This window comes from Cucurbita moschata, unplaced genomic scaffold, assembly GCF_002738365.1.
Source record: "Cucurbita moschata cultivar Rifu unplaced genomic scaffold, Cmos_1.0 Cmo_Scf00035, whole genome shotgun sequence".
NCBI classification, from domain to species: domain Eukaryota; kingdom Viridiplantae; phylum Streptophyta; class Magnoliopsida; order Cucurbitales; family Cucurbitaceae; genus Cucurbita; species Cucurbita moschata.
Window position 1 is genome coordinate 1,586,281 of NW_019268551.1, and position 13,745 is coordinate 1,600,025.

A 13,745-nucleotide genomic window follows, 5' to 3' on the forward strand; every position below is an offset into this window, starting at 1 on the left:
CTTTTCTAAATTACCATTTTACCCTTGCTTTTGTTTCCTTGCCACTTGTGTGTGTGTTGTTACATTTGATAAACTTTTGGTTAGTAAGAGACAAAATTGTACCATGTTTTAAGTCAAATTTGTACGTTTAATATTCTCGAGCAGCTTTGTTTAATAGGTCATTACAGTGGCAGTGTCTTCTCTTTTAGGTTTTTGACTTTTAAATATCAACCAGGTGCATCTCTCATTTTCAGTGGAACTCCAAAATTAATCGTGTTTTGACTTGTGTTCATCTGTGCAGATAGTCTTCAAGAAAATTTCGGAGGCATCAAGTGCTAAGTCTGAATTTCGAGTCCTAAACATGAGTTATTACAATTTTACCCTTGTTAGAATATTAGATGGAAACCGAGAGTTTTGAGTAGTATGGAGGTGACTTAGAGTAGTGTGACAATTGAGCCCCTAATTTTTTTACATTTTGTAAGGGTAAAATGGTCAAATGAACACTTATTTATTTATTTTTTTGGGTTCGGGTACAAAGACAAAATAATAGGAAAAAAGAAAAAAAAAAGTCCGACACACACAAACAACGAAAAAGACAAATGCAATCCCAGAAAAGCCCTTCGTTTCGTCTCGGTTTTCCACATTGACCCTACCCCTACACTTTGGAGGGCTCCCCCGTCATTTTCCAAAATTTTCAGCCCCAAATTCGTCATTTCGCTTATTACTTTTCCGTGGGCCCATCCCCTTGACAACCTGGCATCCTACGTGGCACACATTACCCCTTGTATTCGCGTAATGCCAGATGTGCAGTCCCAACAAATGCATAACCGATACCTAAACCATGTACACCAAAATTCAAACCATTTTTCTTTTTCTTTTTTCTTTTTAACAAATAAATTAAATAATAATAATAATAATAAAGAGTAAAAAATAATATGCAATGTTATATTAATTAATTAAAAGGGTAAACCTTAAACTCTAAATCATGTACGATAGGATTCAAAATCTTTAACTTCGGGATCGACTGTAAACCTTAAACCCTAAACTATGTGCACCAGGATTCAAAAACTTTAACCTCGGGGTCGACTGTAAACCTAAAACCCTAAACCATGTACATCAGGATTCAAAATCTTTAACTTTGGGGTCGACTGTAAACCTTAAACCCTAAACCACGTATATCAGGATTCAAAATCTTTAACCTCGGGGTCGACCGTAAATCTTAAACCCTAAACCATGTACGTTAAAATTCAAAATCTTTAACCTCGAGGTCGACCGTAGAACCTTAAACCCTAAACCATGTACATTAGGATTCAAGATCTTTAACCTCGGGGTAGACCGTAAACCTTAAACCCTAAACCATGTACATTAGGATTCAAGATCTTTAACCTCGGGATAGACTATAAACCTTAACCCTAAACCATGTACGTCATGACTCAAAATCTTTAACCTCGAGGTCGACTGTAAACCTTAAACCCTAAACAATATATGTCAAGATTCAAAATCTTTAACTTCGGAGTTGACTGTAAACTTGAAACCCTAAACCATGTATGTCAGGATTCAAAATCTTAAACCTTAAGGTCGACCGCAAACCTTAAACCTTAAACACTAAACCATGTACGTCAAGATTCAAAATCTTTAACCTCGAGGTGGACAGTAAACCTTAAACCCTAAACCATGTACGTTAAGATTCAAAATCTTTAACCTCGGGGTCGACCGTAAACTTTAAACCCTAAATTACGTATATTAGGATTCAAAATCTTTAACCTCAAGGTCGACCGTAAACCTTAATTCCTAAACCATGTACGTCACGGTTCAAAATCTTTAACCTAGGGTCGACACTAAATCTTAAACCTTAAATCATGTATGTTGAGATTAAAAAAAATGGTAATTAAAATAAAAAAAGAAAAAAGAAAGTAAAAAACTAACAAGGTTTCTCACTCCTCTCTCTCTCTCTCTCTTTCTGAGTCTCTGTTCACTTCATTTGTTTATTTCTTTTGTTTTTGCTGCGAGAGAGAGAGAGAGAGAGAGAGAGAGAGAGAGAGAGAGAGAGAGAGAGAGAGAGAAGAGAGAGAGAGAGTCCGCCGGAAAAGTAATTTTTGGTGCCATTTTCCTCCCTTTGCAGAGCGCACAGAAGTTCGAATCAAATGTGATGGGAAGCGGAGTCTCCAGCCTCTTCTCGTGCCTTAAGCCGGAGACTCGACCCGCCGCCCTTCCAGCCGACAATTCCGACCTCCTCTTCTCTGCCTCCGAGCCTCTCGATGAAACCCTAGGCCATTCCTTCTGTTACGTCCGCTCTTCCAACCGCTTCCTCTCTCCTTCTCATTCCGATCGCTTTCTTTCCCCTTCTCAGTCGCTTCGTTTTTCGCCTCCTCACGAACCGCTGCCTCTCGGGACTAGGACTAGAACTGGCCTGCCGGAGACTGCCTTCAAGGCCATCTCCGGTGCTTCTGTCAGTGCTAATAGTTCTATTCCCAGATCTGTTTTTATGGTCGATAGTGTTTACGACGATGCCACTGACACTGCGCTTGGGGCTTGTGGTAGTGGGTGTGGAGTGAGAGGGAGTATTTTGAATGGCTTTGAGAGTACATCTTCTTTTACTGCTCTTCCGCTTCAGCCGGTGCCGAGAGGTGGGACCGAACCTTTGGAGCGAGGTGGGTTCTTTCTCTCTGGTCCAATTGAGCGTGGGGCACTGTCTGGTCCTCTCGATGCGAATGTTGATGGTGGTGGTGGTGGAGGCGCCGGTGGTGGCGGTGGTGGCAGTGGCGGTGCTGGGAGAGTTCATTTCTCCGCTCCGCTGGGTGGGATGTACGTGAAGAAGAAGAGGAAGAAGAGCATTTCGGGGTTTAGGAAGGCGTTTACGAGGAATTTTTCAGATAAGCGGCCGTGGGTTGTGCCGGTGTTGAATTTCGTTGGCCGAAAGGATAGCTCGACGGCGGGAGATGAGCCGGAGTTGAGGAATGAGAGTGATGTTCAATGGGCGCTTGGGAAGGCTGGGGAGGATCGGGTACATGTGGTTGTATCAGAAGAGCAAGGGTGGTTGTTTGTGGGGATTTACGATGGATTCAATGGCCCTGATGCGCCTGAATTCTTGATGGGTAATCTCTACAGAGCTGTCTTCAATGAGCTTCAGGGATTGTTTTGGGAAATTGATGATAATGAGGAGGCTGCTAATTCCAACCCTTCAAACATTGCTGAAGAGAGTACAGTCAGTGTGAATGAAACTAATGCTGACCCGTCTTCCAGAGCCTCTAGTCAAAGGATTGAAACTAATGGAAATGAAGCGGAAGTGGAACCACCGGCTACTGATAGAGGATCGGTCAAGAGGGTTACATTTCAATCCGAGGTTGGATCGGAGAACAGGCGGAGGCGGCGGTTATGGGAGTATTTAGCAGAGGACGATACACAGGATGGACTTGATCTTTCGGGGTCGGAGAGATTTGCATTTTCAGTCGACGATGCGCTTAGTGTAAATAGTGCAGGTTCAGTAGCTGGTAGAAGGTGGCTGTTATTGTCCAAGTTAAAACAAGGGTTGTCAAAGCATAAGGAGGGTAATGTTAAGACTTTGTTCCCATGGAAGTATGGTTTGGGAGATAAGGAGAAGGCTGAGGCTGAGAATAGGGTGGAAGAGACATCTTATCGAAGTGGTAAGAGGAGAAAGGAAGGTTTAATTGATCATGAGTTGGTGTTGGGGGCACTGTCACGAGCTCTTGAGATAACTGAATTAGCATACTTGGATATGACAGATAAGTTGCTTGATACCAATCCAGAGCTTGCTTTGATGGGTTCTTGCTTACTGGTTGTGTTAATGAGGGATGAAGATGTGTATGTAATGAATTTGGGTGATAGCCGTGCCATTGTTGCACAGTATGAGCAACAAAAAGTTGGCCCCAGTGAAGACATGAAGGAGGAGGGCGACAAAGGGACGGGCATGGAGGGTATAATTGAGGAGTCTACAACGAGCGAAGGGAAAATAACTCGAACGAATCAACCTTCGGCTCAGACCACGAGATTGACTGCATTGCAGCTATCCACCGATCATAGCACGAGCATTGAAGAAGTAAGATTGGTTCTTTGTTCTTTGTTAATGTATTTGATGCCCTTATACCTCTTAGTTTCTTTCCTTCTACTCATGCACATACATTCTATGAAGATATATCGCATGTTAGGAAATGGTATTAGATCCTAATAATTTCCAAGTTCCCAAGGCATTGGTTTAATTTCCCCCTCCCCTCTCATGCCAGTGGATGATGCACCAGAGATCGAATCGGTAAAAGTCGAACAATTAACCATTTGAATTTGAAAAAGAATGTCTAGATTCTAATCTATTGTCTGTCAGCCATTTGAAACGGTAAGCAACCATGCCTTGATTTCTTGTGCTCGATTAATCTGAACAAGTGAACTTATATTTGATTATATTCTCAATCACTTTGGCTGATGGCACAAGGCTGGAAATGAAACTTCCTTCTCAGATAGTCTTTTTTTGGTCATCTGAACTGCCTGATGGTCCTGGATGATTAGAGAAGACCTATTTCTTGTGTAAAAGCTTCTTTCAAATTCCTTGTCCTTGTAGCTGAGGTTTCATAGGCTTGTTTGCATTTATTCTTATGGATTTTGCTGTCTGAATTGTCTTAATTTGGGTTTTGTAGTGAAAAAACTACACACAAAAAGAATACAGTGCCTTGCAGGCATGGTACTTGATGGTTAAGCATTTGCATGTCAAGTTGATTGGTTTTTTCCTTTGCATAACTGTTAGTTGAACACGACTCTCCACAATGGTATGATATTATCCACTTTGAGCATAAGCTCTCATGGCTTTGCTTTAGGCTTCTCCAAAAGGCCTCATGCCAATGGAGAGAGTATTCATTGATTATAAACCCATGATCATTCCCTAAATTAGCCAACATAGGACTTTCATCATCCAACAATAACAACTTTGATCCTGCCATGTACAGGAAGTAAGAAGAATAAAGAATGAGCACCCTGATGACAAACGGTGCATTGTCAACGATAGAGTGAAGGGTCGTCTAAAGGTTACAAGGGCGTTTGGTGCAGGATTTTTGAAACAGGTTTGTACTTGCTTCACTTCCTCATTTTGGTTTTCTAAAACCTCCTTGGCTGCTTGATTTAATTACACTTCTAATTGAATCAGTCATCAATCTTCTGAATGTTATTTATTTCTTCTGCATATTATATGTATAAAGCTTCAAGAGCACATGACATACTGAGAGTTACTTTTTCTGTTTCTTGTACCATCAATAATATTGTTTACATTGATGCATTTCTCCTCTGGATTCCTTTGGGTTTTCTTTTGTGCCTAATAGAGATTATGGTCCATGATTGTAACAACCCAAGCCCACCACGATAACCGATATTGTCCTCTTTGAGCTTTCCCTTTCGGGCTTCCTCTCAAGGTTTTTAAAACACGTCAGCTAAGGAGAGGTTTCCACATCCTTATAAAGAATGCTTCGTTCTTCTCCCAACTGATGTGAGATCTCACAATTCACTCCCATTCGGGGTTCAGTGTCCTCATTGTGGAAACTTCTCCTTAGCATACGCGTTTTAAAAACTTTGAGGAAAAGCTCGCTAGGAAAAGCTCAAAGAGGACAATATCTACTAGCGGTGGGCTTAGGCTGTTACTTCTTCTAGCGTTTTCATCCTTTTAGGGGTAAATAGAGAGTTCTTTGGCAAGCAAGCTTTCTTTTTTTGGTTGCTGTTTTATGGTGTATATGAATAGAAAGAAATAATAGGATTTTTAGTGGGATGGGACGTTCTTTGAGAAAACATTAGGTTTTATAACTCCTCATGGACGATATCCATTAAGACCTTTTGTAATTATTAGATAGGCATTATTCTTTTGGGTTTGAGGCCTTCTTTTAGGTTTGGAGACCTTTTGTGTAATGTCCCACGTTGGTTGAGGAGGAGAACAAAATACCATTTATAAGGGTGTGGAAACCTTCTCCTAGCAGACGCATTTTAAAGCCTAAAAGAGAAAACCCAAAGAGGACAATATCTACCGGCGGTGGGCCTGGGTCGTTACAAATAGTATCAGAGCCAGACACCAGACTCGTTGTTCCTCGAAGGAGGGTAGACACGGGGCAGTGTGCTAGTAAGGACGTTGGGCCCCAAAGGGGGTGGATTTGGTGGTGGTCCCACATTGATTGGAGGAAGGAAAGAGTGCGAGCGAGGACGCTGGGTCCTGAAAGGGGTGAATTATAATGTCTCACATTGGTTGTTAGGGAGGAGAACAAAACACCATTTATAAGGGTGTGGAAACCTTCTCCTAGCAAATGCGTTTTAAAGCCTGAAAGGGAAAGCCCAAAGAGGACAATATCTGCTAGCGGTGGGCTTGGGTCGTTACATTTTGAGTGGCAATCCATGATGGGATTGGTTCGACCAACTTGACTATAATAACATGGTTTTTTACCTTTCCTGATTTTGCTCTATTATTTTTAAACTCCTTATCCGATTGTTTTTAGCTTACAAAGTGGTGCTGCTGTCCATTTTTCTACAGCCAAAATTAAATGATGTCTTACTGGAAATGTTTCGGAACGAGTATATTGGTACGGCGCCATATTTATCATGCTTACCTTCTCTTCGTCACCATAAACTCTGCCCCACTGATCAATTCATCGTGCTTTCATCTGATGGGCTATATCAATATCTAACCAATGAAGAAGTAGTTTCCTATGTTGAGAACTTCATGGAGAAGTTTCCAGATGGAGACCCTGCACAGCACTTGATAGAGGAGCTTCTTTGCCGTGCAGCCAGAAAAGCAGGTAGTTGCTAGATCTTATGCTACGCCAAATTTTCGCTCTTGTTTCCGTTAATAACTCGAGTCAAAGCATAACATATAATTGGTCTTCCCTCGGAGTACCTTCGCTGCCCATCAACTATTCTAATATGAAACTTCATAATTTACAATACACATTCTAGAAAACCGATCGATACTAATCGAACCAGTTATGATTATGAGAAGATTTGTTCTTACTACTTTCAACATATGATGAATTCACAATTTTCTATTGTTGTGGGCTTAAATTATGTCTCTGAAGCTGAGTTTAATTCTGAATTAAATAACACCTTTGCAGCTAGTTTTCGTTTCCTCTGTGTTTGGGAGTTTTTTACTGTGGTTTCTTTTCCATGGTCGATTCTCATTCGGGGTCGGTGTGTTTATGCTTTACAGGAATGGACTTTCATGAATTGTTGGACATCCCACAAGGGGATCGGAGAAAGTATCATGATGATGTTACTGTTATGGTCATTTCACTTGAAGGAAGAATCTGGAAATCCTCAGGAAAATATCTTTGAAAAACTTCTGTAAATCACAGGTGAAGTGAAACGACATTCGCGCATTCGACCCAGATGGCACTCTGTAAGTGGTATGAAATTGCACTGATTGCCTTATGTTATTTAACATCTCAAGTACCATGCTTGACTGAAGAAATTGAGTGCACACAGACAATATCGACAACAGGGTACCGTTGGATGAACGTTCCTGAACGTGTGCCTTCGTTGGAGGATGAACAACAAGCAATTGTCAAATGGGATTTTCGGTATATGATGCCTTTTACAAAAGGAAAAATCTTAACTTCTCTTTCATTTTCTATTTGTTATCTGTTATTTCCTTCCTCATTTAGACGCCTCTAATAAGGAAGAGAACACATTTTTGCTTAGGGTACAGGCACTTGCCATTCGTTTGTGCCTTTTTCTCATTTTAGAGCCAAAAAGAACAAAAAAAGAAAGAAACAAACGTGCTTGTAAATTGGTGGGGGGGTATAATTTTACTTGCTGGAAAACTGAGCAGTCCCTTGTGTATGGTGGATTCCACCACTGCGGATTATAGAGGAAAATTTTATTCTACAAGTTTTTCTCTATTGAAGGCCTCTGTTTCTCTCTGAAATTGTGTGTTTTTAGCAGCAAAATTCGATCAGAAGAACTCTATTATATATACTTTTTGCATTAACTCATACATTGTAGTGATGAAAGATGGCTGCTGGTTAAGCTCTGGTAGCCACAGATGGTACTCTTGAATGTACCCAAGCAACGACATCCTCCCTCGTGGCTACAAACCAACCAGCCCGATCTTCTCGCAATCGAAACGGAGCAGCTAGCTTCTCGACATGAGAAGCGAATGAATTGGCAAGTCCTTGAGAAAACCTGTGAGTTCCTGCACCGGTTTGAGCTGATAACAATTCAGGTAATGCTTCTTCTCGTTGTACGATTTTTGATAGAGTTATCATCCATTCTTCGAGTGCAGTCTGAGCTGCGCCTACCGATAGAGATCGAACATCTAGGCACCATTCACCTTCGGTTTTGTTGTGTAGGCCTGGGTACAGTCCATATAAACTTCCCAAGTAGAGCAGCTCGTGAGCTCTCTTGGAAAGATTTTGGTTTCGACATATATCAATCAAGCAATTGCAGAAAGGTCGTCGGGCTTCGGTGGCGGTCTCGCCGAGAATGGTTCTGAATTCGTCTTTGATAACGTCGAAGGTAATGTCATTTTGTTGCAGTAGATTTACAAAGGCAACTAACTTTGGGTTAGCTTGTTGTAGACAAGTGAATACCTTGCTAATATCTTCATTGTTGTCACACAAGGACACAACAGACAACAAGCAACCACAAAGCCTGTCATCTGGCTCAACTCCTTTTCGTACAGAAACGTCGAAAACTCGAACTAGATCATCGATCCTCCTAGCCTTCCCCAAGCATTGAATCAAACAAGTGCAACACATCACATTAATCCCAACACCCAACTCGAGCATTTCTTCAAACAACTCCATCGATCTTTTTACATTACCTCCGCTACCATGTATATTCAACATCGCCGTATAGCTCCAACTATCCGGTCTAGAATGCTCCGATTTCTTCATCTCTTCAAATAGCTTCTCAGCTTCCTCCTCCAAACCAAGATCTGCACACATATTCAACAATGTATTATACAAAATGAAGTCCATCGGCCACCCTTTCGACCTCATCCGCTCCCACAGCTCCAAAGCATCCCGAGCCCACCTTGCCTTCCCATAAATCTTAACCAGAGCAGTTAACGTCTTCTCATTCGGCGTTATCCCCGATTCAATCATTTCCTCGAACAAGCTTCTTGCAAAACCAGGCCTCCCAGCCTTCCCCATTGCATCCAACAAGGTGTTATACACCACAAGATTAGGCTGCACCTCAATAGACTTCATTTCTTGCAAAACATACATAATCCCATCATAATCCCCTGCCTCTCCAAACATCTTCCCCAACACAGAAAACGTATAAGGATCAGGCTTCCAACCACTAGCCCTCCCTCTCTCATACAAACTAAGAGCCTCCTCAACCTTCCCCAAATTTGCATAAACATCTAAAATAGCAGAGTAAGTAACCTCATCGGGCATCAAACCAGTTCTATACATTCTCTCAAACCATTCCATTGCCTTATCAAACCTACTGCACTTCTTAGCACAAGTGATAATAGTAGAATAAGTAATGTTATCAAGCTCAATCCCAGTGTTAATCATCTCATTTGCTAGTTCTTCAATGAGCTGAAACTGCCTACCATACCTCAAAGACTTCATAGCCACATTGTAGAAGATAGTCTCCATAGGAAACAGATTCTGGGTCTTAATCCAATTGAAGAACAAATGGGTTTTCTGCCATGGCTTCAAGCTATTGAGAATGAGAAGGGCATTTTCTTTAGTGGGTGGATGAGGGATTTCCTTAAGAACCGCCATGAAAGCAGCTTCAGAGGAATCGGATGCATTGAGCTTATGGGCGAAGGTTTTAAGCTCTCGCATCTTGGGGTTATAAGAGTAAGAAGAACGTTTTTGTCTCTGGAGTGACAGAACCGAGCGCTTGGGCTTGGTGGGATTCACCCAAATGGATTTAGGGTTCGATAAGAGATGGGATTCGTCGTTGGATGCATTGGAAAGAGTCGATGTGGAGAGGTCTTTGAGCTGCTCCGATAGAGATGGGTTCTTTTTGTCGGTGGATCGAGGGGATTTGGAGGAGGAGGTACAGAGAACTGTAAATCGCTTGGTGAAATTGTTTCGCCGGAGAGGGGAAGTGAAGAACAAGGGCGGCGTTGGTTTGAGTTTGAGTTTGATATCGAGAGAGGAAGAAAGAGGAGCCGCCATGGGAGGGAGCTTAGTTTTTGGAGGAAGAAATATCGCAGATGGGTGATTCCAGTGCCTTATCCCATTCCCCAACACAAATATCAAAGGATCAACGGCAGCGGCCGCCGAGAGTTCGGAGAAATTTGGTCCAAGTTTTCAATATGTTTATAAATCACAAAATTTTAACAATAATTAAAAATGACATTTAATTTTGATAATTATTTTTAGTATTTAATTGTTACAAATTTAAAAATTTTAAGCTTTACCATCTATCTTTAAATGATATTGGTGTGGCCATTAATCAATAAAGATAAAATAGAAAAGGAATAAAGATAAAAATAGTAAAAGGAAAAATAGGTGAGTATAAAATAATCTGTAAATAGTCTAACTTGTAGGCTCTTATAGCATCTTATCTTAATAAATTTTTACGGGCTTGTCATAGGCTCTAAGAAGTTTAAACCTAGTTGAGGTATCTTCGGCCTAATACCACACACCTTGGTGGCATCTTTCATGAGCTAAACTATTTATGTCATGAGCTGAACTATTTATGTAGTTCCTCATCTCCTCTCACAGTGGTTCCCAACACATGCAACAGTATCTCCTCTATATACTATCTATGTAATCCTTCGTCCACTCTCTGGGCGGTTTGTCCTACACACAAGAGTATATTCTCAATCAGTTACCTGTGTAGTCTCTCGTCCCCTCTCAGTCTACTTGTATGCTTTATGATATGATATGTGTACGGTATGACATGATATGCATATGATATGATACATATGACATGATAAGATGTATGATATGAATGACATGCAATAAAATGTTTCAACATGATACACAACCCTGAAATTACATGAAAAGTTATGTTAATGATATTATATGATATGAAGGAAAACGCTAGAGAGGTTGTCATACATGATAATGAAAAAGAAAAAAATATTGGGGCCTCATGCATCATTGTGTGTTCATGCATCGGGAGATTCTCCTTTTTCATTTACGATGGTACGGGCATGTACACTGCGAGCTAGGGAAACGATTGTTCTATTTATTATAATGCTGTAACGGTTGCTATTCCTAAATGAGTGTCCGACATCAACAACTACCAGAGAATGCTCACTCGACAATAAAGGGGCCCAGAAGGTGTACAAATCGACTGGTGGGTTCATACTCGCACATGTGGACCATGTGTAGAACAGTAAATATACATCCAATTAGCCCATTTAGGATAGCAAGTAATATAGACTGATATGACAGGTCTCACTCATGATTGTGTGTGTTTGCATCGTCTCACTCATGATTGTGTGTGTTTGCATCTAACCCTAATAGTGGGGTCACTTACTGAGTATTTCTTAAAATACTCAAGCCACGTGCTATTCCTATTTCAGGTAAAGGCAAGACATCATTGTACGGTTGACGACGATATCACAATTCAAAACCATGGCACATACATAGAGTAGTTGTACTTATTTTCTTAGACTTCGGTTAGAATATGATGTTTTTAATTTTAACGTTTATTTATTTCATTTAGTATTTCGTTGTGTTGTTTTAAGGATGTTTTCGAACACGTAAGTCTATGACAGTGTTTTAAGATGAAGTTTATGTTTTATGATAAAGTTTAAACCCTTATTTTCACACAAAATGATTACGTTATGACGACGGTAGCGACTCTATGTAAGTAGAAATCTAGGGTCATTACACTTAACCTCACAAACATGACATGTTTTTATTGATAACAGTAGGTAAACACGTACCACACACAAGATAAACGAACATGAAGAAGAGTATAGTTTAGTGGTTAAGATGATTATCTAAACCTCGGACTTCAAGGTCAAAGGTCGATCACTCCGCACCTCCACGTACTCTTCAAATTTATTGAACTAAAAAGACATTATTAACTATAACAAGTTGTTTATTTGTTGGATTGTTGAAGCTGTGTAGTGTATATTAGATAGGACACTGGGTTCCAGCAGGAGCGGTTCGGTTGCATCGGTTAAGCACGACGGAGAGGTTAACTCTTATAGAGACAAAGTTAGCGAGGCTGATGGCAGTGCAAAGACAAGAAGAAGCCTGAGCATCGGCGAGCCCTCGAACCAAGATGCAACATGGAGCTATGGGATTGCCAACAGTTATATTAGCAACTCCAAGCACACCTGCACATGAAGCTATGGAGAGGGGGCCTCTAGGGCAGGGAGTTGGGGTGGGGCTTGGCGCTGGTACCACTGGCTGAGCACTAACAAGAGAAAAGAAGAGAAGGTTGAGAGCCAATAAGAGAGCAAGAAGGGAGCTTGGTTTCTTTGAAGAACACATTTCTTTAGCTAATGAGAAGGGATGGAGAATAAAGTATGGTCATGGAAGGGTTTTTATAGGGTTTAAGAGGTGGGTGTTTTGGTAATTATCCAAAAGACGAGTCGTAATTAATGGTTTAACCAATCAATATGAATATACCATACGTTTGTACGTAGGCAGGCTTGAAAATGAGTATAACTAAACGTCATTAATAAGTTTTGTTAAAAGTCAAATGTTTGAACACTCCAACGATGTTTAAATTGTAATATTCTTACAACTATGAGATTAACTTAAATAAAGGTGAAAAAAATGATAAACATAAGATTTTAGGTTAAAAACTCCTTTCATTTCATTTCATTTTTGTTAACAGTTGAAATGGTAAAATAATAACGGTACACAATGTATAACATGATTATAAATTAATTATTGTACTCGCAACAAGTGTTTAAGCTTAATGATAGAAAGCGTATAATGTTAAAAACAAATTTATAGATGTACTCAATATTGGGTCAGTACGGGGTGTATGACCGTTCACCAAAATCGTGTCTACATTTGTAAGGGCTAAAATGCCCCAAAATGTACTATAGGAGATATGACTAGTTATCAATTTCTTCCTACCCGATAGTTATATGTTGTAAGCCGTTATTGTTGCCTTTTGCTTCCATCACATATAACACCAATTTCAATCTCTCAAATCTTGCTTTCAAAACTCTGTTTCGAAATCTCTCTGACCTATTTTCTAAAACTTTTTTCTTAAACCGGGCCAGAAGCTCGAGCATATGTTGCTGCAACAAATGTTTAAGCTTAATTTTAAAAAATAAAAAAGAAAATTTTGAATAATCATATGACGTATCGCATGAATATTGTTAACAATATAATATGAAATCTAATAAAAAATAAAAATTTGCAAATTTTTTTCTTTTTTTGTTTTTTTTAAGAACTACCTAGTTGTTAAAATTTGGTTTAATTTATGAAACATCGATAGAAAGCGTATAATAATATAAAAACTTACCGTATATGATTAGAAAGAAATGTAGAAATACATTATTTTTTTTTATTAAATTGGAGTAGTTTAGTGTGCATGACATGTTTATTTTGCACGAAAAATTTCATCTAAACATTTTGTAACTAATGCTATAGACTCAAACGTCCGTAAATTCATTTCAATAAAAAAAATATCAACGAAATAGTAGAAATGAAATAACCATATGTTCAAAGTAACAAAAACGCTATGAGCTAACCTAAGGGCTACAATTTAAATATAAATGCAACTACCCTAGTTCGGTTTCATGACTTTTATAGCAACACTGTCATCTGTACAAGGGTGTCTTACCTTTACCTGAAAAATAAAAGCAACATGTGGCTTGAGTAACCTCATTGTTGAGGTTG

The 13,745-nt window shown here is 39.8% G+C and overlaps 2 protein-coding genes across 3 annotated transcripts; one reads left to right on the forward strand and one right to left on the reverse strand.

The window, feature by feature from the left end:
• The first annotated feature begins 1,990 nt into the window (after positions 1-1,990).
• On the forward strand, positions 1,991-7,842 carry LOC111431015 (protein phosphatase 2C 29-like). 2 transcript variants are annotated; one of them, XR_002708426.1, is made up of 5 exons: positions 1,991-4,036; positions 4,932-5,045; positions 6,491-6,755; positions 7,163-7,358; positions 7,438-7,842. XR_002708426.1 is itself a non-coding variant. In XM_023067504.1 (4 exons), exons 1-4 carry the CDS (start codon positions 2,129-2,131, stop codon positions 7,285-7,287), a joined length of 2,412 nt encoding a protein of 803 aa, XP_022923272.1. In that variant the 5' UTR covers positions 1,991-2,128; the 3' UTR covers positions 7,288-7,842. The 2 variants fall into 2 exon arrangements, 1 of the variants encoding a protein (XP_022923272.1); XM_023067504.1 differs by having other exon boundaries at positions 7,163-7,842.
• A 52-nt stretch (positions 7,843-7,894) lies between these two features.
• On the reverse strand, positions 7,895-10,227 carry LOC111431017 (pentatricopeptide repeat-containing protein At5g46580, chloroplastic-like). The gene has a single exon (XM_023067506.1). It carries the CDS (start codon positions 10,092-10,094, stop codon positions 7,977-7,979), a length of 2,118 nt encoding a protein of 705 aa, XP_022923274.1. The 5' UTR covers positions 10,095-10,227; the 3' UTR covers positions 7,895-7,976.
• Between the last annotated feature and the right edge of the window lie 3,518 nt (positions 10,228-13,745).